The sequence below is a fragment of the Aythya ferina genome, assembly GCF_964211825.1.
Source record: "Aythya ferina genome assembly, chromosome: 7".
Taxonomy (NCBI): Eukaryota; Metazoa; Chordata; class Aves; order Anseriformes; family Anatidae; genus Aythya; species Aythya ferina.
Genome location: NC_140302.1, coordinates 19,165,981 through 19,191,825, shown reverse-complemented (window position 1 = coordinate 19,191,825; position 25,845 = coordinate 19,165,981). Strand labels below are relative to the sequence as shown.

General features: G+C 41.9%; 1 protein-coding gene across 10 annotated transcripts in view; it reads left to right on the top strand.

Moving 5' to 3' along the window:
- Positions 1-25,845, top strand: part of ARHGAP22 (Rho GTPase activating protein 22) — a 151,633-nt gene that overhangs the window by 41,318 nt on the left and 84,470 nt on the right. Inside the window, exon 1 of one of the 10 annotated variants that reach the window (XM_084526110.1) lies at positions 9,994-10,042. The exons of the other annotated variants lie outside the window; for them this stretch is intronic. Coding sequence (XP_084382236.1) covers positions 10,009-10,042 — 34 coding nt within the window. The 5' untranslated portion in view covers positions 9,994-10,008. Of the gene's footprint in view, positions 1-9,993; positions 10,043-25,845 lie in introns of those variants that run through there. 10 annotated transcript variants of the gene reach the window in all.

Genomic DNA, 25,845 nt, shown 5'->3' with positions numbered 1-25,845 from the left:
CAAAAACATTTCTTTCACAGTTTATGTTAAAGGCTTTAGAAGTGTGTATTTAGAGGGTTGGGCTTTTAGGGGTGGGGGATGATGGGGTCTGGAAGGGGAAGATGGTTTAGACTTCTACCATCTCAGGGGAAAGAAGTGTTGGGGGAGGTAGCATCTCACCTTATTACTAAATAAAATAAGGCACTTATAAGAGATGAAGTATTCCTTTAAGTGAGTTTTAATATTTGGATATACATCAGCTAAGGTTGACTTTAATGTACTCACATACTCTTCTACGTGTGCTATTACACTACTAAAATACTCTTCCTGAGCCAGTGGGTAGTAGGAATTCTGTACTAGCTTGATATATTTTTAAATTCTTGGGTGGAGCGGTAAGCTTTTGGAATGGCTTTTAAATTAACCTTTTTTGAAGGCATCTTGAAATGCGTACCAACTGTTAAGTTAGCCAACTTAGTAGTGCTCTGCTACAGTGTTAGCACCGTAGAGCACTGGTTTGGTGTAAAAAGCTTACTCAAATGGAAAAGGAGAGAGGCCAGCGGTGGACAAGAAATGCTGTCCTGAGTTTCTTGAAATGCCATCTTGATATTTCCAGAGGTAAACTGGGAACTTGGCAGTTGCCTAACGAAAAGAGCCATAGATCAGGAGTTGGAAGGACAGAGTTTTGTGAGGTTTGCCAAAGCTGTTCTGTGTGTTGGGGCACCAGAGTGAGGGTGTCCTAAGACGTGCAGTGATGCTGGCTCTTTTCCTGATTTCCTGTAGTTGTAGTTGTTTCTCTGGAGAAAATGCCAGTGTTCTATGACAGAAGGGATTTCTGAAGCAAAAGGGGGTTTGGCTTTACTCAGTTTTTGCTCTTTTCCAAAGCAACTGATGTCTTTTGCTGCCCTGGTAGGAACCCACTGCTCACGAGGCAAAACCTGTCTGTAGGTTGGAGATGGGTTTATAATGCCTGCAAAGACATCCACGTGGCAAAGTAAGCTGCATTGTTGCTTTCATCAAATAGACATTGATGCTCTGATCAGATAACTGTTGAGAAATGTTTTTCTCCATTACTCTGAGCAGATCCAGCCAGAGCTCTCCTGAATCACTGAAGGCAGCAGCATAGGTTGTCTGCCTAACACTCAGAGTGGATTTTCTGCTTTTGATTTTTACCTTTCAGTGCTGCAGAGGTTTATTTTGTTGCAAAACATCTAACTTGACTCCTTTTTACTCATTTTAAGGAAAAAGCTTTCCAAAGCACTCTCTATATGTTGCTGCTGACACTCAGTCTTGTACAGCTCTTTTCTAACTCCTCTAGCCTGTGCATCCAATAAAGAAGAGCAGTGGGGTTCTGTTACCTGGCAAGCTGGTTCTGCTTGAGTTTCACCATGTGTATGGGTAATCAAGTAAGGGAATAAACTGGTTTGAATTTGATTTCTCACAAGAAAAAAACAATGAACCTCCCCATGTAAGAGAGCTTGAAGAGGAAGTCTATAGTTTATCAAATCCTTGACTTGGAGATCTTTGATAGGGAGAAATTCATAGTATAAATAACTTTGCCGTTCAAATGATAGAAGCTTTTATTGGCAAAACTTGAATAATTTTAACCCCATTCTCCTGGATTTTGAATATAGATATTAGCATAAATGGTCAGCTTTTCACTGGTGCATCTGCTTTGTGCTGGCTGGCTGGGATCTGTTCTACATCAAGTGCAGATCTCCTAGTTTGTTATTAGTGGTTCCAAGTGTTGCCAATATTTCTGTTCTTCAGACCAGTTTGTGCCTTCAGGGTTTTGAGAGAAAATCTTGTAATCCTTGTCTTGTGTCTAAACATTTGAAAAGCAGATTTTGCTCAGTTCTAGAGATGCAACTCTGACTTCTGTCATTTAGGAATCACAAAAGCCATTTGTTTCCTAGTAAGAGAATGAAAAATAAATGCCTTCGGCCATCAGTGAGCTATCACATCTGGAATGAATCATTGAAATAGAACAGCATATTACCCTAGTCTCTCTCCCCCCCCCCCACCCCCCAATATAAGTAGTTGGCTTAAATCTTTACTTCTGGTTTCCAGATCTTCAGCTTGGTCCTTAAATAGGAAAGTTCATTAGATACACAGCACTGTTTAGCAGCCAGCTTTCCTTTTGAGCATAGAAGCCAATGTGCTATCATATTTCTGAAAAAATGGGAGGGGGTGTAAACTTTAAATCAAGAACTTCAAATGGCAAAACTGGAGAGCTGTAGCTGGAATGAAGTGCAAAGTAAATGGCTTTTTTTTGTTTTGTTTTGTTTTTTGTTTTAAGAAAAATTTAGGGCACTCGGTCTGTACCAGTTCATTTCACAGGGACTTGTTAAGTACTTGGTGGTTTTGAAAGATCAGCTAAATTGCTTAGTGCTTGGTTTCAAGATAGGTATAAAACTCTGGGCTCCTGCTTTTGTGAATCTTTGCCTAAAGTTGGTATGTGCAGTTAAAGGCAAAGACATGCGCCATTAACCATGCGTCTAAAAGGTCGAATTACTGAGAATTACTGAAATCCCATTATGAACAGCTGCTGTGCAGAATGTTATGTACATTAACAGAAATGAGTCTTGGCGTTTTACCACAGGTGAAGTGGGTTTTGTTGCTGGAGAGGTGTGAACATACCCACCCTACTTACTACAGCAATAGGGCAATATTTTGGAATTCTCAGAGTGTAAATATAAATACATTTTACATAATCATAATCCTGATTTGTGTGATCTAGACAGGTTTGGCCATCTCTGTGACAGTCCTTTGATGAGCATTCACGTCCTTTATTGGATGAGTTTGTCAATGCCTTGAGGTCTAGGAAGAGAGTTTTTAGGGTTACACTTAAGCAAAAATGTGTCTTGAAATTCTATACTGTAGACACATATGTGGCCCTGCCAGAGCTCAGCAGAGGGGAAGGATGGAGGCGAAGGGATCACCTCCCTTGATCTGTGGCAATACTTCGCCTAGTGCAGCTCAGGATACCACTAGCTTGCTTTCAGCAAGAGCATGTTGCTGGTTCATGTTTGTGGCTCATCTCAGCTGCTTTTGTCTGGGACCAGTTAATTCCCTCTTGTAACATAGCATAATCAGAAGAGTAGACGAACTTGTCAGTTTTTCAATTTCCTTGAAAATAAAGTGAGTTTAGAATGCAGTGCTTCATTTTATAAATATAAATATTTGTAACATGCTTTAGTGAAGCTGCCAGTTTGTTTAAAAGAATGCATTTGTTTAAAAGAATGTGTTTAATGGCACAGCAGCCTCTAGTCGTTTTACCCCATAGCAGCCTCTAGTCATCAGTGAGCGGTGATGTGGTATGCAGCAGTCCTGAAACTCCTGAAATGCTCATATTTCAGCAAGGTTTAGGTGGTTGGGGGGGTTGCTCTGAGGCATGGCACCCAGTAAGAATCCCCAGGGGCCTGCCTTGGCTGCCAGGCTGGAACAGCTGGGGAGTGGAGAGCTCTCTCCGCACCTTTTATCTACCACTGATCCAACAGCATCATTAGTAACTGCTTTGTGTGAGTTTTCAAAAACTCGGAAATCTTACCCCTGCCAAGGGGCTCTCTGGAGTTCGCTTTGTATGCGGTGCAGGAGCGTTGCCAGGAGAGCACCCAGCCACTCAGGCAGGTGCTGCATGCACCTCATCTCTGAGAGCAGAAGTGTCTGCTGTTTTACTAGGGGAAGTTAACACTTTGCACAAGAGATGAATTTCAGCTATTGACACTGATAAGTTGAGAGGCCCAACAGGAACAAGCTGGTACCAGCAAAACCAGAATACCAAATTCGGCTTTGCGATTATATTGAGTTTCCTCTAACATGTTTGGTGGTGATGGTAAAACTTTTCTGCCCAATTTCACTCTGCATGTTGTGTGTTTTTGTGTTTTGTTTTGTTTTGTTTTGTTTTTTTTTTTTAATTTTGTTTTTCTGCTAGGTAACAAATGGTCATAATATGGGAAGGCTGTAAATGCACAGTAAGAGATGAATATTCTGCAGGGGAGACTCTGCAAACACATTATAGGCTTGTTTTTAAGGATGATGGGAGAGCCAGTAAACATTGATCCTTTGTTCAGCTTCTAGCCTGGAAGAATTGGTTTGATCTCGAGACTGAGTGGAACATGTATAGGAGTAGGAGCTGCAGAGTCTCATCAGTTCTCAGGTTCAGGTTCTTGTGTTTGAACTATACTTAAAGGTAGTTCCTTGTTACTCCCTCCCTCAAATTCTCTTTTAGTGTATCTCTTCTCTCCCGCCCATACTGCAATTTGGGTGCACTGCATGCAGAGTGTTCTTGGAGCATTCTCCTCTTACAGTGCCTGGAAGGGACTTTGTCATTCCGGCTCTTGCTTGTGACTTCAAACCTTACTGTGTGACCCATGCTCTGTATGCTGCTTGCCTGTGAGCTGCTGCCTAAAGCAAAGTCACACACCTGTGTCACACCGCTCTGGGACCTTGGTGCCTTCAGGGCTGTGGCCCTGCAGTCACAGGGTCCCTACAGCTCTCGGGGAGGTGCTGCAGGGCCTCGAGAGCAAACACAGGGTCGGCAGAGACCTGGGAAACATCTGTTTTAGTGATACGGTTCTTTCCTTATCCCAAAGCAAAGCTCTTATCTTGTCTTTGAGGCTAGTGCTTTAGTTGGGTTGATGCAATTAGGAGTGTTTAAACAAGCCTTCGGCATATGGCTGGAGCAGTGCTGACCTCGGTGAGAGCGCAAGGCCCCCGCAGCGTGGTGCAGAGACTGCCGGCGATGTGTGCTGAGTGTTTGCTCAGGGGGGAGCTTATGATAGGACCCCTTCCTGTGCTGACATAATTTTGCAAGAGGTGAAATGGCCCTTCCCGCAGCTCCTCGTGCACACCCACAGCTTGCGTTTGGCATCCGCTGCCCTCCAGCCCCCTGGGAGCTTACAGCTGCCGCCTGCCTCAGGCACGGGAGGAGAGCCCTGGGCAGCAGGGGACAGGGACGTGGACCTGGCCAAACGCCGCCTGGGGCCCAGAGAGGGTGCTGCTGCAGGCCATGGGGCTGTGCTGCTGCCGAGGTAAGGAGCGGACCCAGCTGCAGTGGGTGCAGAACCAGTGGCTGCTTGAGCGGGCATGGTGTGGTGGGGTGTGAGAGCCCTGTTCCCTCTGCCTAAGGCTTAGGCAGCATCTGTCCCTTTGAAAGATGCCCAGCTATCTCCTGTGGCTCACTTAATAAAATAAAATAGGCTTGGTACCATCTCCAGGTGTGATCTTGCACTTAAAACTATTCATTTGTTCTTCTTTTTCTCCATTAAAAAGGAGAAACGCTCCTCTCTTTTCATTTTTAAAAGATTGTTTGTGTTTCTATAAGGTTCTTAGCCAACAGACTCTTTCCTCCTCTATTCCCTTTTATGTCCTGAAGGGCCTCAACACCTTGTGAGGGGTCGGGCTCCAAGGAGGCTAGCATGCGAGGTAGTCAGGGCAGAGGCAATGTCCCTGATACTAGATACAATAAAGAATACTGTAATCCTGAAATGAATTTTGCCTTTCAGGAGAGAGATCAGGAAGATCAGAAGTAGGGAAGGTCAGATTAAAGTGTATCTAGTATTTTAGTCTTTTATTGAGAATCTAAGGATAGTCCATTCAAAGTGGGATCTGATGAAGATAGCTTGTTCTTCCTTTTTAGAGACAGGCTCAGAACAAAGTCCTTGAGTAAAATTCCCTTGAATTTTGAAAATACTGAGGTTTTGTTTTGCTTCTGGCTTTAACCCATTGAGGAAGGGTATTTATTGTATTTAGAGTGGTGTGAGATCAGATTCTTCCTGCCAATAACAAGAAGAGGATCTGAGTGTACTTTTCTCACATGTGGCCCTGAACCTTGTTTCTATAACCAGTGGGTATTTCAGCTGGCATACTGCGTTCAGGCTCAAATCAAGTATGCTTGCGTCAGCTTTATACTATTGGGTAGACTTGCTGACACTGGTGAAGCTGCTCCATTTTCTGAGAACAGATATAGGTATATAAGCTGTACTTTGTCTACAGAAACACCTGGCCTTAAACATCCCAAAATCTGAATGTGTAATATTTGTAATACCTCAATACATCCTGAGGCCTTCTTACAAGTCTAGCCCATTAACAGTGCCTGCCATGTTTTTGTCTTAATTTGGATTTATATCTTTAAGCAAATCCTTTGAAATGGTATAGATCTTTCCTCTGCTTTTTACTTCTAACCCGTGCAGAAGGTTCTCATTTGTTTCATGAAGTTCCTGGGCCTCCAGTTATATGGAACTTAGTAAATCTCAAGGTGAATGTGACTATGCTAGTACGATCAGTGAGGTAAAAAGGTTGCCCATGTTGGTCAGTCCCTATAGGGGAAGGCCTGAACTGCAAAGCTGTGATTTTTGTTCCTAATTGGGACCGAGTATATCTTTGTAGGACTTTGCGGAAACTCATATATTCCATTGTACTTGGCAGTAAGTTTTTTCCATGTGCTTTTGAAATGCTCTTTAGATATTTAAAATGTACAGAAGCTGCTGACTGCAGTCTCTCATGCTGCTCTCACACAACTTTATTTCCATGGTTTCTGTGGAAGTCTTTTTCACCCCCTTGCTCCTGTGGCAGCAATATGCAGCAAGCACTTGTCCATGACTTTAGAGGATGGTTTGGGCTTGTCTTGCAATGAACTTCTAGCCATGAGCATTGATTAATCCTGCTCTCCTGTGGGAATCCTTTTGGTAGATGCAGGAGGAGAGGTGGTGCTAGAGGCCAAAGTACTGATAACAGTATGTTTTGGGTTACTGCATTTGCCCTATCAGCTCTTTGTCTTGATAGGCTTTTAGCACGTCAGGCACAGATAGGGCTAACTGTCAAAGTAGATGGAGCAGATTCTGATCCTTAGAAGAACTGCCAAGTTGACATGTCGGTCTCCCTGAATGCTGTCTTCAGCTCTCAGAGGCAAGCTTACTAAGGGGGTGAGAGTTGGGGGCTATTTGCTTTGTTTAAGCTCAGGATGAAGTCTCAGAATGAAGTCAGTCTCCCCCCTCCATCTTCCACCCCACTCTTCATTGAGGTCAGAGGGGAAACTGAAGACCTTGAAGAAGTTACTTTAATTGTGTTACTGGGGTAGAAACATCAAAACAGCAGAGGTGGGAACAACTGACAACAGAATGCAAGAATGGTTTCACTTCTGTCTCTGTAGCAGAATTGTTCTGCTGGCTAGGAAGTATCAGACTCCCAGGCAGGAGTACTGAATTGCTCCTTTACGTTTCCCTTTAAATTCAGTGCATCCTAGGTGATGATGATGATTACTGGCAGGGGTTGGAATGGAACTAGCAATAAAGTCTTCCTATCTCAGCCACTGCTACTGTCAGCTCTTAATAGCCTAGGCCAAACTAGAACCTGAAGCTGGTGGCGGAGTATTTGCCACATCCTATTGCTGATTGCTCTACACTTACCTGTTTCCTGAGCTTGGTTATGACACTGGGATTGTACTTTTCTTGGCATTTCTTACGCTGATAGTCTGATAGTCTGGCAGTTTGTTTCCAAAAAAAACCACCTTTGCAGTGAAGCATGACAAAGATTCAAAGATTTCTGGTAAGTGACTTTTTGGTGATGCAGTGTAATCATGGTTGTAAGTGAATATTTCCTTTACTTTCTTTAACCTGGCCGTTGGTTGGTTTGGGCTGCTCAGTTTAGCTCTCAGGGAGACCTGCATTAAAATGTGACTAAAAGACCAGCAAATTCCAAACTGGGACAGATGTGAAGGAAGAAGGAGAAACAAGTTTTCAGCTAAGCAGTATTTGCCCTTTTGATCTTATCAGATGCCAGCTGCTGAGGAGTGCTTTCAGTTATGATTTTGTGCTTAGGAAGGTGCAAAGTCTGTAGGGCTTGCAAAAAAGGGAACACTGGGAAAATGGGGCTTATCTGAGATACAAAAGCTAGCTTGTTGTTGTTGTTGTTTGTTTTGGATGATGGTTGAGCTTTGTGTAAAAAGGAGCATGAAGGGAACTCTTGAAAAATGTAGTTGTCTTTTGGGTGACCTTAATAACCTTCCATTGCTTGAACGAAAAGGCAGGGCTTTCACAGGAGACCATACTTCAGAAACTTATCATTCATGATGAGTATAAAATATATTTAATGTGTTCCGGTCTACAATATTAAAACACCTTAGAAAGATAGTTTTAGGAATCATAATACTACTTCAGAGTTAAGAAAGTAATTTTCCTGTTTAGTTATTTCAAATGGTTTCTTCTATGTACTTACTTTTGTGGATTATATTTTAGCCTCCATAGCAACTAAAAATTATACCTTCTAACAAAAGACCAGCATGGGTTGACAATTGAGTTGGTTTACACTATAAGATTATACACTTGGCTCTCCCATGGACAGCTAGTTAGGCTGCGCAGTCGTGTGAAGCACACAATAGCACAGTTGCAGTATTTTAGAGCTGTGCAGACCCCAGATGAAAACGTGAATAAATAAACTTGTGTACTTAGTACTTTGTGTACTCTGCTCCCTACAAGAAACAGTTCTTTCTTTTGTGTGGTGGGACCCAACAGCCATGAGAACAGCATATGTTAGGGTAAGAACACACATTGGGTTAGTATACGGACTCGTTCCTCGTTTCAGCAAGGTGATCAATGTGCACAATAACCATAGTAACAAAAGGGCTTGGGAGTCTTACGAGCTCTCATTTTGCATCTTTTCTGAAAACCCAAGATTGAACAAAAGTAAAAGAGGACTGGGATCTGTGGATGAGCACAGCAGAGAATGTCACTGGTATGGGTCTGCAGCTGGTGTTCCCTTCTGTGACTGACCCAACTGTGCTTGTCTCTCCTTTTTCAGTGTACCTGTAGTTAATAAGGGTGACATTTGGAGCATATGTCTTGAGAGGGCAGGGGTGGGACACAACTTCTCTTTGGTTGTTTTTGCTGAAATTCAAAAACTAAGTAGTAATTTAAAGTCTAAGGGACTTGTTTTAAAAAGTAATATTATCTTGAAGTTATCTGGTCAGTTATCACACTTGTCTAATGGTTTTGTTTGTTTGTTTGTTTTTTCTGTGACTGCTTCTGTCAATGAAAGCCAATGCTAACATTTGATCTAACATAGCAGAGCTGATGTGTTACGAGATGGAAAAGTGCTGTTAAGTAGTAGCGACCATACAGGTTATGTTCCAAAGAGGGAAGAAATCAACTGATAGGGTTTCAGAGGCTTAATCATATATTTGGTCTTATGTCTGATTTGCAGTCTGGTGTTTGGACTGATTGTGGAAGACACTGGCTGGTTGCTAGGCAGAACCTGGTGCAGTTCTTTTGTTGGAACATTTCACTAAAAGACTTTAATCAGAAGTTGTATTCCTGCAGCCTGTGGTTGCTGCAATTTGGAAACACAAATTTCAGTCAAAAAAAAAAACAAAAACAAACAGTTTATTTCTTCTCCTATAATTAATACTTTGCACCCTGGATGAGCGCAGAGTACCTCCAGTCGTCATTGTAACCTGAGGAAGTAAATGTCACTTTGGGCTTTGTTGCACTGTGTCCTCCAAAAATGCACACAAGATGTATTAACTGGAGTGGGATACAGCCTTTCAGGGCAGGAAACGTGGGGCCAAAACTAGAAACAGAGCTGCTGAGATTCAACAAAGGAATGGGCTGCTGTCTGTATATAAAAGCAGTGAATTGTGGAATATGGCTATGTGGAGGGTAGCTGTGCAGAGGCTTTTACCTTGTAACAGCTAGATTAGTTGTGATGCTTAAGCATCTTTCCCTTTTGAACAGCCTGGGTGCCCCTTCTATGAACTGCCTCGTATAGATTAAATTGCCTGCTGTGCTTAATCTGTATACAGCTGAAGCTAACACCTGAAGGCTTGATATTGATAGCATCTGCTGTATTCACAACCTCTGGCTCCTATTTACTGTCAACAGTCATGTTACTTGTTGATCTAATTTCAGGCTCTCACGGTGGGAAAGCTCATAAAGGCAGCATGGACCCCTGCAGTGACATCACTTCTGCTCTGTTGCCACATCACTCACTTATAACAGGGAAAGCTTCCTGCATGACATGAGTTGACATGACTGCATGACATGGGTTGCTCTCTCCTCCAGCTCGTTTAGTATGTAATCTGTTGTTTAGAGTATATAAAACTTTTTTTTTTTTTTTTTTTTTTTTTTTTTAACCTAAATACAGAGTTCCTACATCTATAAGGGCTTTCAGTGTGTCACCCTACCCCAGGTAGAACTTGTATTCATTATTCTCAAGACTTGAAGTGTGCAAACCAGCTGTCATTTAATTAAATGTGCTGCGGGAAAGGCTTCTTGATGCTGACATAGCTAATTCTGTTCCAAGGGGTTAATTTGATTTGTAAAAAAAAATAAAAAAATAAAAAGGCATTACAGAGAGCATACCTCTGTACCTAGATCATACCTAGGACCTCTCTGTTCTTGACCAAGCATTATATAGGCCTTTCTGACCTCAGCTGGCAGGTCCAAAGGTACAAAATCTCACTTTTATTAGACTATCTAGCTTTTAACTAGAATACCTGATACAGAGATCTCCATGTGCAGCTTTGCAAAACAATTATTTTATTTTTTTTAAAGAGAAGGCAAACTGAGGCATAGAGGAATAAGGTAATTTGTTCAAGAACCCAACTATTGACTTGGTACATGCAGGTTTCAGGATGCCAGACAATTATAGTTTCTGCAGGCTATCCTGTTCATGGTTATTGCAGAAGTACCAACTGCTCAGATGCTCTTTAGATCCTGTTCTGTTATTTAATGCCTGTTAGCATGCTAAGGTTAGAGGTTCTCTGGCTGATGCAGGTTTGTTTACTGTTTTGCTCAACCTTCTCCATGAAGCTTTGGCCTGGAGGTGCAATTCAGTGTATGAAGCATTGGTAGAAAGCGTTTGTGTTCTTTAAATCCCACTCTGGCTAATCATGTCCACTGCTTAGTTTCCATGTGTAGAAGCAGTCTTGTAGGTTAATTGGAGTTTTGTTTGACAATCTGAGCCATCCAATTTCAAGAGCTTATGCTTACAGCATCATAGGTATGGCAGGAACTAATGTTTTATGCAGTACTGCCTTCTTTTCCTAACCATTGTCTTTACCTAAACATCACAAAACTTCAGGAGTATTTAAGTATACGCAAGCAGTTGTCACCCACATTGTGCAGGTGAAGATTGCCATAAAGAGCTTTCTTGTATTGAATTTGGGATAAGTTGTTGTATCTAGAGAGGTGTACAACATGCTAAATTTGGAGATACTTGACTGGACTTTCTGGTTGAAAAGCTTGAAATAAATTTCTAGGGCACTGGCTCTAAAAGTAGTTAGCTGCATTTTGTGTGGTGTTACACTCATTTTTAATTTGTATTTCTGTAGTGTCAACAAGCAACAGGGCAGGCTGGAGGCCAAGTGAAATGTAGTGATTGATATGAACATTCAAAATAAATAAAGGACCAAATGCTGTTAAGGAAATATGGAGCTTTAAGAATTGCTTCAAGAGGTCCTGTGCTCAGCCCGAATTATATGCCCGTAGGCTGTCTCAGATAAAATGCAGCTGGGTCTTACACTGCTGATGAAAAGTCCCCTGATGCAAGTAAGATTTTTATTCAGCTTCTTCAGGCAGCGCTGTTAGCAGACACTTTCTCTTAATGCTTCCATGAATCTTTTGTCAAAGTTTATTTTTCAGTGACAACTGTTATCATACTAGGAGATTAGCAGAAATCCCCACCTCCGCCTCTTTGGTTTAAGCAGCCCCACTGTTTTCTGTCTTTTCTATGAATTGCAGTCTAAATCTGTCATTCTTACCCTTCTCCACTGATCCTCACCGATCTGTCTCTGTCCACACCTCTGCCTGGCATGCCAGCCCAGCTTGCCATGCTAGGGGAAACCTTCTCAGGACAGAGGACTGCAGAAAATCTCCTCGCACTGTTCATAAATTTCAGAATAAGTTGCATTTCTGCAATAGTTGCATTACTGGTTTGTTTTTGTTTGTGGTTCACTCTACTAAAAAAGAAAAGCTAAGCAAGGCAAACTTTTTTTTTTTTTTTCCATTATCTTAGTTCTATGGTACAAGGAAGGAAAGAGACTTGGCAAATGCTACCTAGCAAATACTCAGGAGAATGAGAAAATGAATTCTTGTTTCCTGGTGAAAGTTTTGTTGCCTAATTTGTTGTTTATTCTGTTACATTCCTCTATTCTACAAAAGCTCTTTTGGATCAGTCTGACATAACAGTGTGGTAAAACTTCCAGTGACTCAAAAAGTACATGTTTTTATGGGAGATGGTATCAACTATTTAATCTGCATGGAAAAACTTTACTTCAGATTAGAGGCATTTAATTTTTTTCTTTTTAAAAGAAAACCTATTGTAAACTTAAAAACTATATATATTTAATTTTCAATCATGAATTCAGTTCTCAGGTGTCCTGTAGTAATCTCCACTAACACAAGGTACCTAAATATTACCTTTCAGCAATCTTTCAATTAGTTTTGTCACTTGTAATTTTGTCCTAGATCTGAAGATGTTCGTGGAACAATAGAGTTAAGAAACTATTTGTCATGCTGCATATGTGGCTTTTTTTTTTTTTTTTTTTTTTTTTTTTTTTTCCCTAGAAGAAAGATCCACCAGGCAGTGCTCTTGAGGCCTAAAGGGAGATTTTTAAAAGTTGGGTGGAGGCACATGCTGTGTGGCTAACTGCGGTTGTGCAGGTTTCTCTACTGCAGAGGTGCTCAGCACCCTGCAGACACTCATAAAGAACTGAGCAATTGGGAATCAAAGCCGGCTGGATATTTCATGTCTAATCAGTTCTCCAGCCCACATAGCCAGTTGGCGTGGAGCATTTATGCTATACAGATATGTAATGGTATTTTTGAAAACAAGTTACAGGTAAATAATCAGCTTTTGCTGTTTGGGGTACTGCAGAACTTGTTGAGCATATATAAATGAAATGAAGGAGGTGTCTGTTCTTTTAACCAGTCTATGAAGCAGAGAAGAACCCTCTACAGCAGCACGCAAGAGCTCAGCAAAGAGGGGGTGTTTAGAGAAATGTGGTGGTTGGAAGCTGGCATGACAGGCTTTTTTTTTTTTTTTTTAATGAATAATAAAAGCACAAGCAACCCATAATTTGTGTACCAGGTGCTATTGACAGATCTGGAAAGTAAGGGAACCTGTGCTTCTAACTTTCTAAACAGGAGGAATGAAAGGTTTGATCTTTCTTTCCCAAACAAGCCATGGGTTACTCTGGAAGCAGGGTGAATCTTACCTGTGCAAGTCAAAATGTTGCTGAGGGTATGTTGGTGGTTTCTTCTCCTGTTGCTTCTCTCAAGACATCCTGGGAAACAGCCTCCAGGCTTGCTGCAGTTTTCTACCTCCTGCAGGTATCGGTCAACAGAAGGGATTGTACAAAGCAGCCTTGTTTGTGTTGCAGTCTCAGTGAATGGCTGTCTTGTTGTAACTTGGACTTGGCTGCTGACTGTAGCAGTTAACGCATCAGTTTCATACACGAAGAACAGCTGTGCTTGTTGATATCAAGAGGTTTTATTGTAATTAATATTTCATACTTTGTTCAAAAGTTGACGCTGAATGCCTTGCATCTGTTGTAGACTATCACATTGCTCTGAGCAGCTGCTGTGAGCTGAAGGGGCTTTCAAATGAGTTGCTGCCAGTGTTTAGGGATGTAACTAATTTAACAACAAAAACAAACCCTCTGTTTGTTGAATATTTATTGTTGGGATAACAAACAACACTATTTTGCTGACTTTTATTTATTCTAAGGAAGTCTAATGTTAGCATTGCTAGCAAATATAAATTTAGCAACAACAAAAATGGGTAACAACATTTTTACGGAATGATGATATCAAATCTAATGATTTGAACATCTTGTTTTGACTTTCACAAAGTTGTCCTATGGTGTAATGTAGATGATTACATCACAATTAATTCCATATGAGAAAGAATGTTGCTTTAAAATGGGGAATCTCCCTCACACCTCCCCCAAAATCCATTTCCATAAGGCAGGCTTTTCCAGCATATGAATAGAGTAAGACTTGAAGCAGTGATTTTTCTATTATAATTTGGGTGAGAAAATGGACTGGAGTTTGCTGGAGTTTGACTCCATAGAGAAGACAAGACTGTCGTCTTGCTTTTATGGGAATTTCTTGGCTTAAGAAGTTAGTGGTAGAAAGAGTTCATGGCGTGCTCGCTCTGGCAGAAGTTTTGACAGTAGCTGTGATTGAGTTAGCCTGGTCCTGTAAGATCAAAGCTGATGAATTTCACTACCGCTGTGGGGGCAGATGAGGTTGCAGGAGAGGCTCCCTGCCCTCCTTGGCTTTGCAACAAAAATGTTCTCTAAGCTCTTTGTGTGTGTGCTGACATCTCAGTAAAAATGAATATTCGGTCGTGCTGTACCTTCAGGTTTAATGAACTGAGCAAGTGAATCTGGTGGGGAGTTTAGAAATGAATGAGATGAGCTATTTCAAAATTGCCCTGTAAATTAACTAGTAAATCTATAAAAAGGCCATTACAATTCAGCTGGGAAGTGTGATATATGCGCCAGCTCATTGATAGCCTGTGACGCTGAACTGGTGATGGAGTCCAGGCAGTCCACGGCAGTATGTGGTACAGCCGGCACTTCCCTGTAATTCCAGGTGTGGATCATCTTGGCCATACGTCCCTGCAGCAGGACCAACTGTGACAGAAGCGTATTGGGCCCTGTACTGGTAATATGAGGATGTGAGAGAAACGCCTGCATCAAGCATCTTGCAGGGATGTACAGGGACCGCTTAGCAAACCACTGCTGTTTAAATGAGAAATGAAAGACTGTGTGTCACCATGCCTTCTTCACCATTGAGGTGCTGTGGACAAAGACTAGAAGTAGAGAGAGGGGAAGGAAGGTCAGTGGTTAGAGAACTGGCTTGGAAGACCCGCGTTTAATACCTAAATTACAAGTACATAAATACCCGAGTTATGGAAAAATGATGTGATGCTTACAAAATAAAACAATGCTGTTTTCTCCCATTGTTTTGAGTGATCTGCCAAAATCCAAAACTTCAGAAGGTGGTTTTGACTGTGAATTGGGCACGTTCTTTAAGTTATCTTGAATTTTTGCTTTAAAAAAATACTACTGAAGTCATTTCCTTAAACATAGTGAAAATGGACAACAGCAGGGCACTTCTCTGCCCTGATCTAATGCTCTAGGGTGTTAATTGCTCAAGAATCTCTCTCTCAGTTCCTGCTCATAGTTCCAGTTCCCTTTGCTGATTCTCTGAATCTATTGTATGCAGTCTGCAGACAGTGGCCAGCCCCCTGCCTGAGTAATCGGTGAAACCCCTAATGCCATACTGCTAAATTCAGCTCTGGTTATTTAATGTGATGATATGTCCCCACACTTCCTAGCTGTATTTATTTATTTATTTATTTTTAACACTTGGCCTCTATAGTGCTTATCCCATGACTTTATTAGAGCAGTGGTCGTTTTGAATCCATGTCAGCACTAACTGCATTTGTTTTTGGGATGGAGTCCTTCTTGTCCTGTTGCAGCTGCTGTCCTGTGCTCAGGCTGCCCCCCGTGATGCTCAGTCCAGACTCTGGGTCTCCAACAGGAAACTAAGTTTGCAGCAGGGGTATGCCCAGTTTGCTCCCTGCCACATTCTGCTGCCTGGGATGATTTCACCTAGAGCTGATCTGGGCACAGTGTGAAGTGCAAGGACAAGAATTACAGAGCAGTCAGTCCCTTGAGGAAGGCCCTTGCTGAACCTTCCCGCTTTACCATTGCCGCCTCTTGCTCCATGAGGGCTGCTTTCCTTCCAGCACATGGGACCTCTTCCTGAGGTTCAACCACTTAAGCACCTCCTGAAAGAGGTGGAATAAGCATCTTCACTCCCATTGACCGAAGCATGTAGGTCTTTTGTGTGTAGCTCTTGAAGTAAAGCTTTGAAAGAATCAGTGTTTTGGCTTTCTGTGTGGGAAAATCAGTGTGTGCCAACATGTGCGCTGTGCTGATTAGCCCACTGGGTCAGACAACCCTCAGCAGCACCGAGTCGGACTGAAGGACGGTGGGAGGGAGGGCTTTGGCTCCATCAATCCCTTTCTGTCTGCAGCTCTCAGGAATGCTGAGAAATCATATGCAGCATTGTTCCCCTCGGCATATTCTCATGTGCTTTGTCCAGCCTGGCTGTAAGCAATTCAAGTGACAGGCATCCAGTGCTCCCTTGGGAGGCAAAAAATAGTTTAACCGTCACTGCTGTAGGGAAGAGCATGAGATTCCAAGGAAATGAGGGGAATCTGCTTGAAAACAGCAGTGATGTGAGGGGGCCAAGGGGGCCCTTAGATGTTACTCTCACTGGTTTATGAGTCTGAGCCAGGGATGTGCTTGGGCTGTTTTTTTGTTGTTGTTGTTTGTTTTGTGGTTTTTTTTGTTTGTTTGTTTGTTTTTCCTGCTAGTAGCAGCATTAACTTAGAGCCTTGCTATATTTTTCTGTTTTATGTTGTAATTTGCTTCAATTTTGATTCTGCACATCCAGTATTGGCATATATGTGGTGACAGACTTCAGTAGAGAGGCACTGAGCAGGGGTGGGACTTGAATTCTCCCCTTGAAGCAAGGGGGCTCGGCTAGCTGACAGACTTCTTGGGCAGGGGCTGGAAGTGTTCCTGATAACTGTACTGGAGTGTGCTACCTGGCAGTATAAATGCCATCCTGGTCCAAAGGACCAATTCAGCAGTGTTTATACCCGATGAAGTAGAGCAAGCATATAGCAGGGTTTTAGTCAAGCACTTTATGCCTTGTATTGTCTGTGGGAGCAGACAGTGCCTGTTTTGATGACATTGTTTTTGAAAAGTTTGCCCTTTCATAATATTGTAATATATCTGAACATGGCAGATGGAATTGGCACCCTGGTTTTGCACTATACATCTGCAGAACTTTCTGATACAATAGAATATGCCCTAAGAGCTGCTTTGCTGTCTCATAGGACAGTAGTCTTACAAGTCTCTTGGCATTGCCCAGTCCCCAACTCCATATCCTCCTGACCACGCATGCTATCAAGACACTCGTGTGAATTAATAGTCTAATTGAAATGTTGTTTCCATGCACAGCATCGCAATAATTTATCCATACTGAGCTGTTCAACCCCTTGGAAACCTGGGCCATTGTTACTGGCAGGCTTGGCTAGCCCAGGGAGAGCTTGAGAACCGTTGCCTTTCATTTCCATGATGCTGTAGGTGAGTGAGTGGTTAGATTGTAGGATGGAGCAATGAACGTGTGAATGTGGGAATACAGGTAAGCCTTTGGAAGTTCTTGGTTTCTGCTGAACAAAAGTAAAGAGCGCTGTGATTTCTGGGCATGATTTTGAAATAGTTTTACCCCCCTTTGCATCTTGTGCTCTCAGCACTACTTTCTGAATTATCTGAAACAGAAGGAAAATCATACTTGAAAAAAATCTCTGCAGGAGTAGCCTTTCTCTGACAATGGGTAAAACAAAGCACGATCAAGGCTTGTTTTCCCTGTCAGTTCAGTTTCCCTGGACAGAACCCTTGCTGAGCTGTTAATTATCAAATTATCTAGGTCTGTTGTTTTCTTTTTCCTGAGAATGTAGCAGTTGCTAGACTGGATCTGACCCAAGGTCTGGTATTCTCTCTCTGACAGTGGCTAGCACCGTCTCTGAAGTAAATGGACTCTGCAGCAGCAGGTGGGAGCTAATCTACCCCTACACTAGGTTTTATCTTTTTTTTTTTTTTAAATAGCTAGAGATAACTTAATCTCTGGAAAAGATGGCTTAATATTTCTGCCAAATGTCTGTTGTTATAGTGAAATCATTCTGGATAGTCTTGCTAGTACTAGGAATTTACAGTTCTTTTGAATTATAATTTTTTGGTGCTTTCTTCATTCTTTTTTCTTAGTTTGCCTCAAAAGTCTTTTTTTCCCATGCTGGCAGAAGGGGAACAAGTGCTCCTGTTTACTGAACTGTGTTCCTTCCTCCACTGCCCTCCCTAGCTCCTCAGGGAGTTCATAAGATTTTTATTTTTTATTTTTCGAAAGATCGGTTTTTGTCCTTGAAGCTACTGCAGCTGCAGTGATGGTAAAAGTGTTGCTTGCTCTCCACTGCTCTAGGAGAGGTGGCTCTGCTGAACAGTGTTAACCTGACGTTGCCTAAGTGCAGTGTGGCCATTTGTGGAAGTACAGGAGACTTCAACTCCTTGCCTTCTGTCAGCTGGAGTACAGTAAAAATAGCTCAACTTCTGCAAATGCAATGACTGTATTTTACAGAATGGAAAACCGAGGCAGAGACCAAATATGTAATTTGGTCACTGGTCATAACTGTAAAAGGAGAGAGTTCAGCTGGGATTTGAGCCAGGGAGAATGGTTTCTCAGATTCATTAATGGATAATGCTTCTTCAAAGAGAAGTCTGGTTTTGAGTCCTTAATATGGCAGTGCAGCTAAATACTGAGCACTGGATGATGTGTGAACCACCAAGTCTGAGACTTGTCTAAGTAGCTTCACTAGCACTGAGCACCACCCAAATGTCATCACCTGGTGTAGTTCATATTCAGGTTCCAGCAGGACCTGTTTTGCAGCAAACTTTAACTTGAGTGGTTGCCTTACAATTACTGGTGAATTTACTGGCATGGGCAACTCGAACAATGACTTAAATTTTCAGAGCTACTTTGCTTGAAGAGGCCTCCTGCAGCAGCTGTAAATCTGCAGTTGTCAAGTGCTCCATTTTTTCAGTGCACAGTAAAGGTAGAAAATAAATGATACTGCACGTTTTTACAGTCTTTTGCCCATGGTCAGAAATAATTCAGATGGAGTGCAGGTCTTGTCTATCCCTGTTTTACAGATGAAGTTGCTGAGAAATTAAGGGTCTGACCTTCAGAAATGAGTTCAGAATGCCCTCTGAAGTCAGTGGGAGGTATTGAGGGCATGGCAGCTCTGAAAAATCAAGACCTAAGTGACTCACTGAAAGTTGGGTGACATGCCTTTAGCAAAGTGTGGGAGAAAACTTGGGACTCCTGTCATCCAGAATAAATCAACATTACACAGTCTGTCCAGTAAAATGTGCTTAAATGCAGTGATGATAGATGTCTTAACCTTATGCTTTGCTGGATCACAATGCAAGTTTGTTTCTGTCTGCTCAGTTGCAGAAGGAATGCAGAACCCCCAAAGGAAAGAGAAGTCAATGAAAACTTCTGTAGACTAATCTAAACAAGTCTTTTTGCTGTCTTCGAGAATCAAAAGGTGCACAGACTGTTCATTCATAGGGTGAATATGTGGGATAAGTTTTGATTAAATTAAATATACTGAAACATTTCTTCTTAAATAGCAATAATGCTCCAGGGGTCTTGGTGTTCTTTTGTCCCGAAATGCTGAGAAAGTTTCACATTGAAGTGAAAAACTCCTGAAGTAATTTGCTTTTGTTCGGATTTTAATTTCCTTCATACTGTGCATAAAAAAAAAAAATCCTTTCTGGGTTAAGGTGTACCATGGCTCTGAGCAATAATTTAATACCACCAGGGTAGGTGGCAATCCATGAAGGCAATGCCACTGGGTGAGCTGGATAAGGCATAGAATATAGTTGAAAACAGATCCAGAGGCTTATACCACAGTGGTTTTTGCTTCCTCTCTTTTCTTTTTGCTACTTGCAATCTAATTGCATCAGTGCGGTGTTAGAACTGAGCAGTACTGCCATGTGGGGCACAGAATGGTCTGTGCATGCAGTTTCTCGACAAAACCTCTGCTGCTCTTAGCCTTCTGTGTGAGCCATGGAGCTTTGGGATGCTATATTCATCATCCCAGGGGGCAGAGCTTTCTGGTCCAAACCTGTGTCATTTAGTAGCACAGTAGATGGATTTATCTGTGGTCAGTCTTAAGCAAAAGCCATTGTTAAGGCAGCAGTTGCCAGTTATTACTGCCTGGCTCCCAATGAGACAGCAAAGCCTGATGACAGGTTGGGAGGATGCGGCAGTCTCAGCAGTGAGTGCGTTATTCACACTGGGGGGTTGATATTTTAGTGGTTTCCTAAAAGACATGTGCCTTTAGCTATGGCAAGTGTTCAATACTGATTCTATAGCGAATAGTCTTTATGTGAATAAATGTCTCTGTCATCATCAAAGCCAGGGTTCTGAGGCCTGGTAATCTGATTTAAAAATAATCATAGGAAGGAGCATCTCCCTTAAAGTGTAATAGGGCAGGGGTGATTTTCTTGTATAGCTTTCTTCTGAGGAGGGATCGGTGAGTTCTGATATCTGTGCCCAGTGTCAGCGTGTTGTGCCCTGCCCAGTCAGCTCTCTGAGGAATAGTCCCAGTAGTTTCTATTCTGGCATCCCTGTTGTTCTGTTCCAAACCCTGGTTGCTAATTGTAATCTGTATGAACTAGGTAATAGCTTTCAACTGAGGTGTCCGTCAAGGGCTTCTCCTCAGGGAGTTTCATAATTACTGGCACTTGAGTGGGCTTAATGTTTTGTGAGGTATGTGCTGAGCTAGTACTGGTTGCCATGCAGAATTCAGCAGCCATGAGAGTTTTCAGAAATGGCTTTAAAAAAATAAAAAATAAAAAAAAAGCCTTGTGTTTTCTGCATCACTAGTTGAGGATGAACATCAGAAAATGCAGGGGAAGCCAAACATTGGTTAATTTTTTGCAGCATGTCAAGAATGGCATAGAACCAGCTTATACCCCAAATGAGCTGTGGTAATGGCTTTTTCCGTCACTGGTACTGGCATTTCTATACCTTCTGTAGATGTGTGGCAGCATCAAAGCAGCCATTCTTTTTCTACAAATTGATGGGTATGCTTAAAATTTGAGCGCACTTCTATTTCTATCCGTTGTTTTGTCTAAAACAAAGGGAGAAGCTTCCTTGTATAGCCTCTGCAAGCACAAACAGAGAATTTATAAAAGCATATGAAGTCTCTGATGTTCCTCCGAATGCGTTGGAGGGTTTTCTCTACAGAACGGCGTGGTAAAGAAAGGTGGTGGTTTTGGGGGTAGGGTAGAATACAACTCTCTCCCACAGGTCATTGCTCTTGGCAGAAAGTTGGATCTGGTTGTCTTCAGAGCAAAGAAAGATTTGTGATCACTGGCTATCAACTTGGTGAATCTTAAACTACTGAGGTATGATATCTTATGGATGTGCCTCTCTCTGGTGGGCATGCAAAGTAAAATGTGTAAGCTGAAGGTCATGTAATGGTATGTTAATGCATCTCCCCTAACTGTACAGACCTCTAGAACAGGGCAAGTAACTGCAGAAATGTGCTGACCTGATGGTAGGACCATCCAGAGCCACCTCTGTTGTTGCCTGTTTCTTTGAGGCCAAGACTTATTATAGTGACTGCTCAGTGATATGAGGGCACAGAGACATTGCCCCAGTGTGGAGGAGGTAGTCGGGTACATTTTTCCAGACTCATCTAAATGTGGAGGAGGCATTCAAAAAAAGTAGATGTTGATTTTGAATGGGCTCACTCTCTGTACTGTTCATCTTAATTACTATGGCTTGTTTTAAAGTCACTTTGAACTAGGGAGCCTATTTGAATTTCTTTGGCTAGGGATAGTCTGTTTTTTATCCTTTTAGTGGCTTGTTTCCAGGAAAGTCAAGGTTAATAACCACGATGCTCCTCTAGAGCTGCTGCTTGCTGAAATGAGGCACCATTTAAGGACAGTACATAAATTCTGATAATCTAAAGTGTCCTAGGATGGGGATAGTTGAAATAGCTTCAGTGAAGCTCTGTTTTATTTTTATTTTTTTTTCTACATGAAGCATTTTCAGCCCTTGGTGGTACTGACAGTATTGTAAAGAGCTCTGCTAGCAAAGTCAGCCTGGTGCTACAAGGTGGTGCTTGGTGGTGTGGGCCTGCTCACAGTCTGCTAATGGAGGTGGATTTTACACTATCACAATTAGGGAAGAGGTGTGTTCCCTTCTGCTGCTGCTGCTAAATACTCATTCCCTTTGCTTTCATGGTTGGGTTTGTGGAAAAGAAAGGCCAACACATTTTCAGTGCTAAGCATTGGGCTACTTAAAATGTATGGCCTCCTCTTACTTTATAGTTCCTGTAATTTCTTAATCAGTTATTGCATCTGCGTAATTTAAAGTGCCAAGTGAGTGCTGGCTGTCATTATATTGATGTTATCCTAATGGACTGGCTGGTTTGCCTGTATGCAAGTAGCTGCTGCGGTGGGGAACTGAACAGGCCCAGCAGTGCTTCATGATCAGAGGGCTGAGGGGCTGATTTCTGGCAAAATGGTGAAAATGGAGGAATATTTCTGCAGGCCGTACAACACTATACACTCTGCTCTAGAAGTTAAGACTTTTAGCCCAAGTTAAGCCAAAAAGAAATGTTGAAGACAAGGTGCCTGGAAGGGATAAGTGCGCTGTACACGTCAGTTTTGGATGCTGAAGTCATTGCTTGCACTCTTGAGATCAAACTGGTTCAGCTAATGAGAGGATACAAAAACTATGCTAAAGGTTAGTTCAAAGTGGGAAATTAGGTAGTCTTTATATGACAGTGAAAGAAGGGTGCTGCCTTCAGGTACTGTGCTTGTGGTGTTAAATTTGTGTTCGCACTCGGGTCCTTTCTTGCAACTGGCTTAAAATCTTGTTAGACTTCAACTACTTTAACAGACTGGTTGCCTCATAGTTACACACCTGTTAGGCAGGACATGGGTTTTCTGGTGTGACTTGCTCCATGCTGGGAGCCAAAAGCTGCAGCAGTACTGCTCTTCTGAGCATTGTGCTGGGTTGGTTGCTGCTGTCCTTAAGGACAATCCTTACCTTTCTGTAGGACAGAGATCTTCCTAAGGATCTCTGATGCCAATCTAGGGTTAGAAGTTTCATGACTGTCTGGACTTGCAAGTGTTTATTGCTCATATGGGTTTCATGCTGTTTGCTTGTAGTGAAGCCTTCCTACACAATGTGTGGAGAATATAAGGTCATCTCCTGTAATGCCATTCCAGTCTTACAGGAGACCTTTAGATCAACAATTTGAAAACTTAGAACATATGCCTTAAATAAAGGAAGGAAAGCATGAAGCAGTTATGCCTGCGATATGTTGTTCTTGCCTGCTTTGTTTAATTCTTTCAGTGAATCTCCATGGTTAAGTCAAAATTCTTTATCTTGCCAATGGCCCTCATTGCTCTATTTACACTGGATTCCTTTCTTTCTTTTTCATACTCATTTCAAAATTATTTTAAGGAAATTGGATAATTTAGGTTTTTAGAAGAAAAAAATCCCACCTAGCATGAAACCTATAAACTGCAAGCTGTGGACAGTAGATGAAAATTATCATTAAAAATAACGTGTTAATTTGTTCTTGAGCATAAAAATATTATCTTTTAGAGACTAAACTGCATCTAGGACCCAAAGGATGAACTTTATTTTCAGTTGTTGGCTTGATTCAGCCATCTGTAGGCTGTTGGCAGTTGCAGTCGTTTAAAGATGCGTCTGTCCCTGCTGCGATACCCTTGTTTCTGAATTCCAGTTTTCAAGGGCATGTTGGATTAGCTTGACTAATGAATGTGCCTAATTGAGGGGACTTGACGTTGGATGTAGTTAATCCAAAATAGAAGAAACAGAGCAGGCGTAATGTAACCTTTGTGAGGACAGACTCATTCTTCTTTTGATTTGTGTGTCATGAAAGACCATTCCTGTTACAGGTGTTGACATGCCGTGGTTTTAAAATCCCCTTCTCGGAGATGCAATGGATGCTGAAGTTGGATTCAGTTTATGGACCCTCTGCTTTCTCTATTGCAGGCCAACAGAAGGACTCTTGTATTCTGGTCTGTTCTCTGCAACTGCACACAGAGAGTGGCCTTTGGTCTCTCTTTCCCTCCTTCCTCCCATCTTTAGCCAGCTGCTGCTGTTTTTACACATCATTAAATCTCATTCCTGCCAAAGATAGAAAAGTTTACAAGGGGATGAGATTTATATGAGTTTATACTGTTTACAGAGCAGTATCCTGGGGCAAAAATGAGTATCCAAGGAAGTGGTGTAAAACACAGCTATAAAAAAGGTAATGTAGGAACTCAGAGTTCTTGTATCAGCAGTTTGGTGCATGTGTCACTATTACAACTGAAAATACTACACTTTCCTGGAGCTGTAGAGTCTGAATCAGAAACCTATAGTCTCCTGGGTTTCGTTTCTTTTTCCTGTCCTTTCCTGTCCTTTCCCTTCCTGTCCTTTCCTGTCCTTTCATTTCCTGTCCTTGTCCTTGCCCTTGAATAATCTTCCATGGTTCCATGTTGAGGTTTGTTGTGAACCTTTGTGTGTCAGACATACATACAGCTGTGCAACAGTTTCATACAAGGCAGACATTGTCCTTTCTCACTGTCATGGCACTAGGCATTGGTGTTTTGCCAGATGCAGACTGGGTACTACAGTGTCAACAGCAAAAATGAAGACTACACGCTTGATCTTTGAGTGACATTTTTGAGTTCTTATATAATAGGAGGTAGTAAAGAATATATTGGAAGTTTAGGGGCTTTTTGAAGAAAAAGTCAGTCTGTTTTTGCCACAAGAGGGAGCACATGAGAAATGCCAGAAAGAGGAAACTGCACTGTGACAGTTCCACCTTATATCTTCATTTTAGACCCCACAAAGGGATAGGGAGATTTTTGGAGCTCCTCCTATTGCTATGCTTTTATTTATTAGTAAGTACGGGTACTAGAGATGGGAAAAGTCTAGCCAAACCTTGCCGGATGCATGTTTCCTAGTGGTTCTTCCATGAGTTGTCATTATATCTCAGCTTCAGATGTATGTCACTAAGATTTTGTGAATCAAACTCACAAACTAATTTACTCAGTGAGTCTGTCATAGTGCTGTGATGGGGGCTTGGAGCACAGGGAAGAAATATTGTCAATGGTTACAACTCAGCATTGTTTATATTTGGTTGGGGCTGGCACTCTATTACTAAGCCCATTTAACTAAATGGATATTGATTTTAGTTAATTCACTATCCAAGCAAGTCATGCTGATATACTTTTAATGTACTCTGACTGTAGTTATGCTGAAGGGCTACATCTATTTAACTGCATTGGTTTTCATGCCAATTTAGTTAAATCTCTGTAGAAGTGAATATTGACAAGCTCTAAGTGTTTTGTAATGGGATTTTGCATTGTAAGCTCTTTCCCCTATCAGTTCTGTTTTTACCCCATGTTCAGGTTTTCAGCTGGCTTTCAGAGGTAGCATTTTCTGGGTTCCTTTTTTTTACAAAACAAAAACAAACAAAAAAAAACGATTGAATGTTAACACTGTAAGAATTAGCACTTCCAAATCAAAAAATAGCTAGCCTAAAGCTGCTCTTTGTTTTACTTCTTCTTGCTGCAGAGGTGCTGTTATGACAGATGTCTCATGGAGTCATTTCATCTCACAGTATTTATTTTTCTTTTTCTCCTTTGCTACATAAGTTTAACAAACAACTTCCAACCTGCTTGTATAGTGATTAACTCACAGAGTCCACAAAAGGCATTTGCAGAAGTTAATTGCACATGCTTCTCTGCTCATCTGAGGTAGGTGGAATATAAAGCAGCAAGTAAACCTGCTGGGAATCTGTATTTGTGTGGCAGGGCGTCATGGTGTGGGTAGGGGATAGTGTATGATGCAGAGAAGGGAGCAATATGAGTTCCTGCTCCTGGCTCTACTGATGCCTGTTGTGTGACTGTGAACACACTGCTCCCTTTGTGTGCGTGCAGTTCCCTGCCTGCCTGTTCTCTGCTCTGTTGTGATGATAAGCTCTGCAGGGCATGGACCATCTCTTCTTGTGGTCTAATAATGCCATGCACATCCTCATTAGCTACCACTCCCTCTATAGACTATTTTTAGTTGTTGTTTGTCTCAACCAGATGTTACCTCTATCTAGTAGACAGTAGAGACTGCCAGCTGTGTGTTTAGACAGCTCTTAGCCCTTGGTGAACACCTTTAGTCACTATTGTGACTA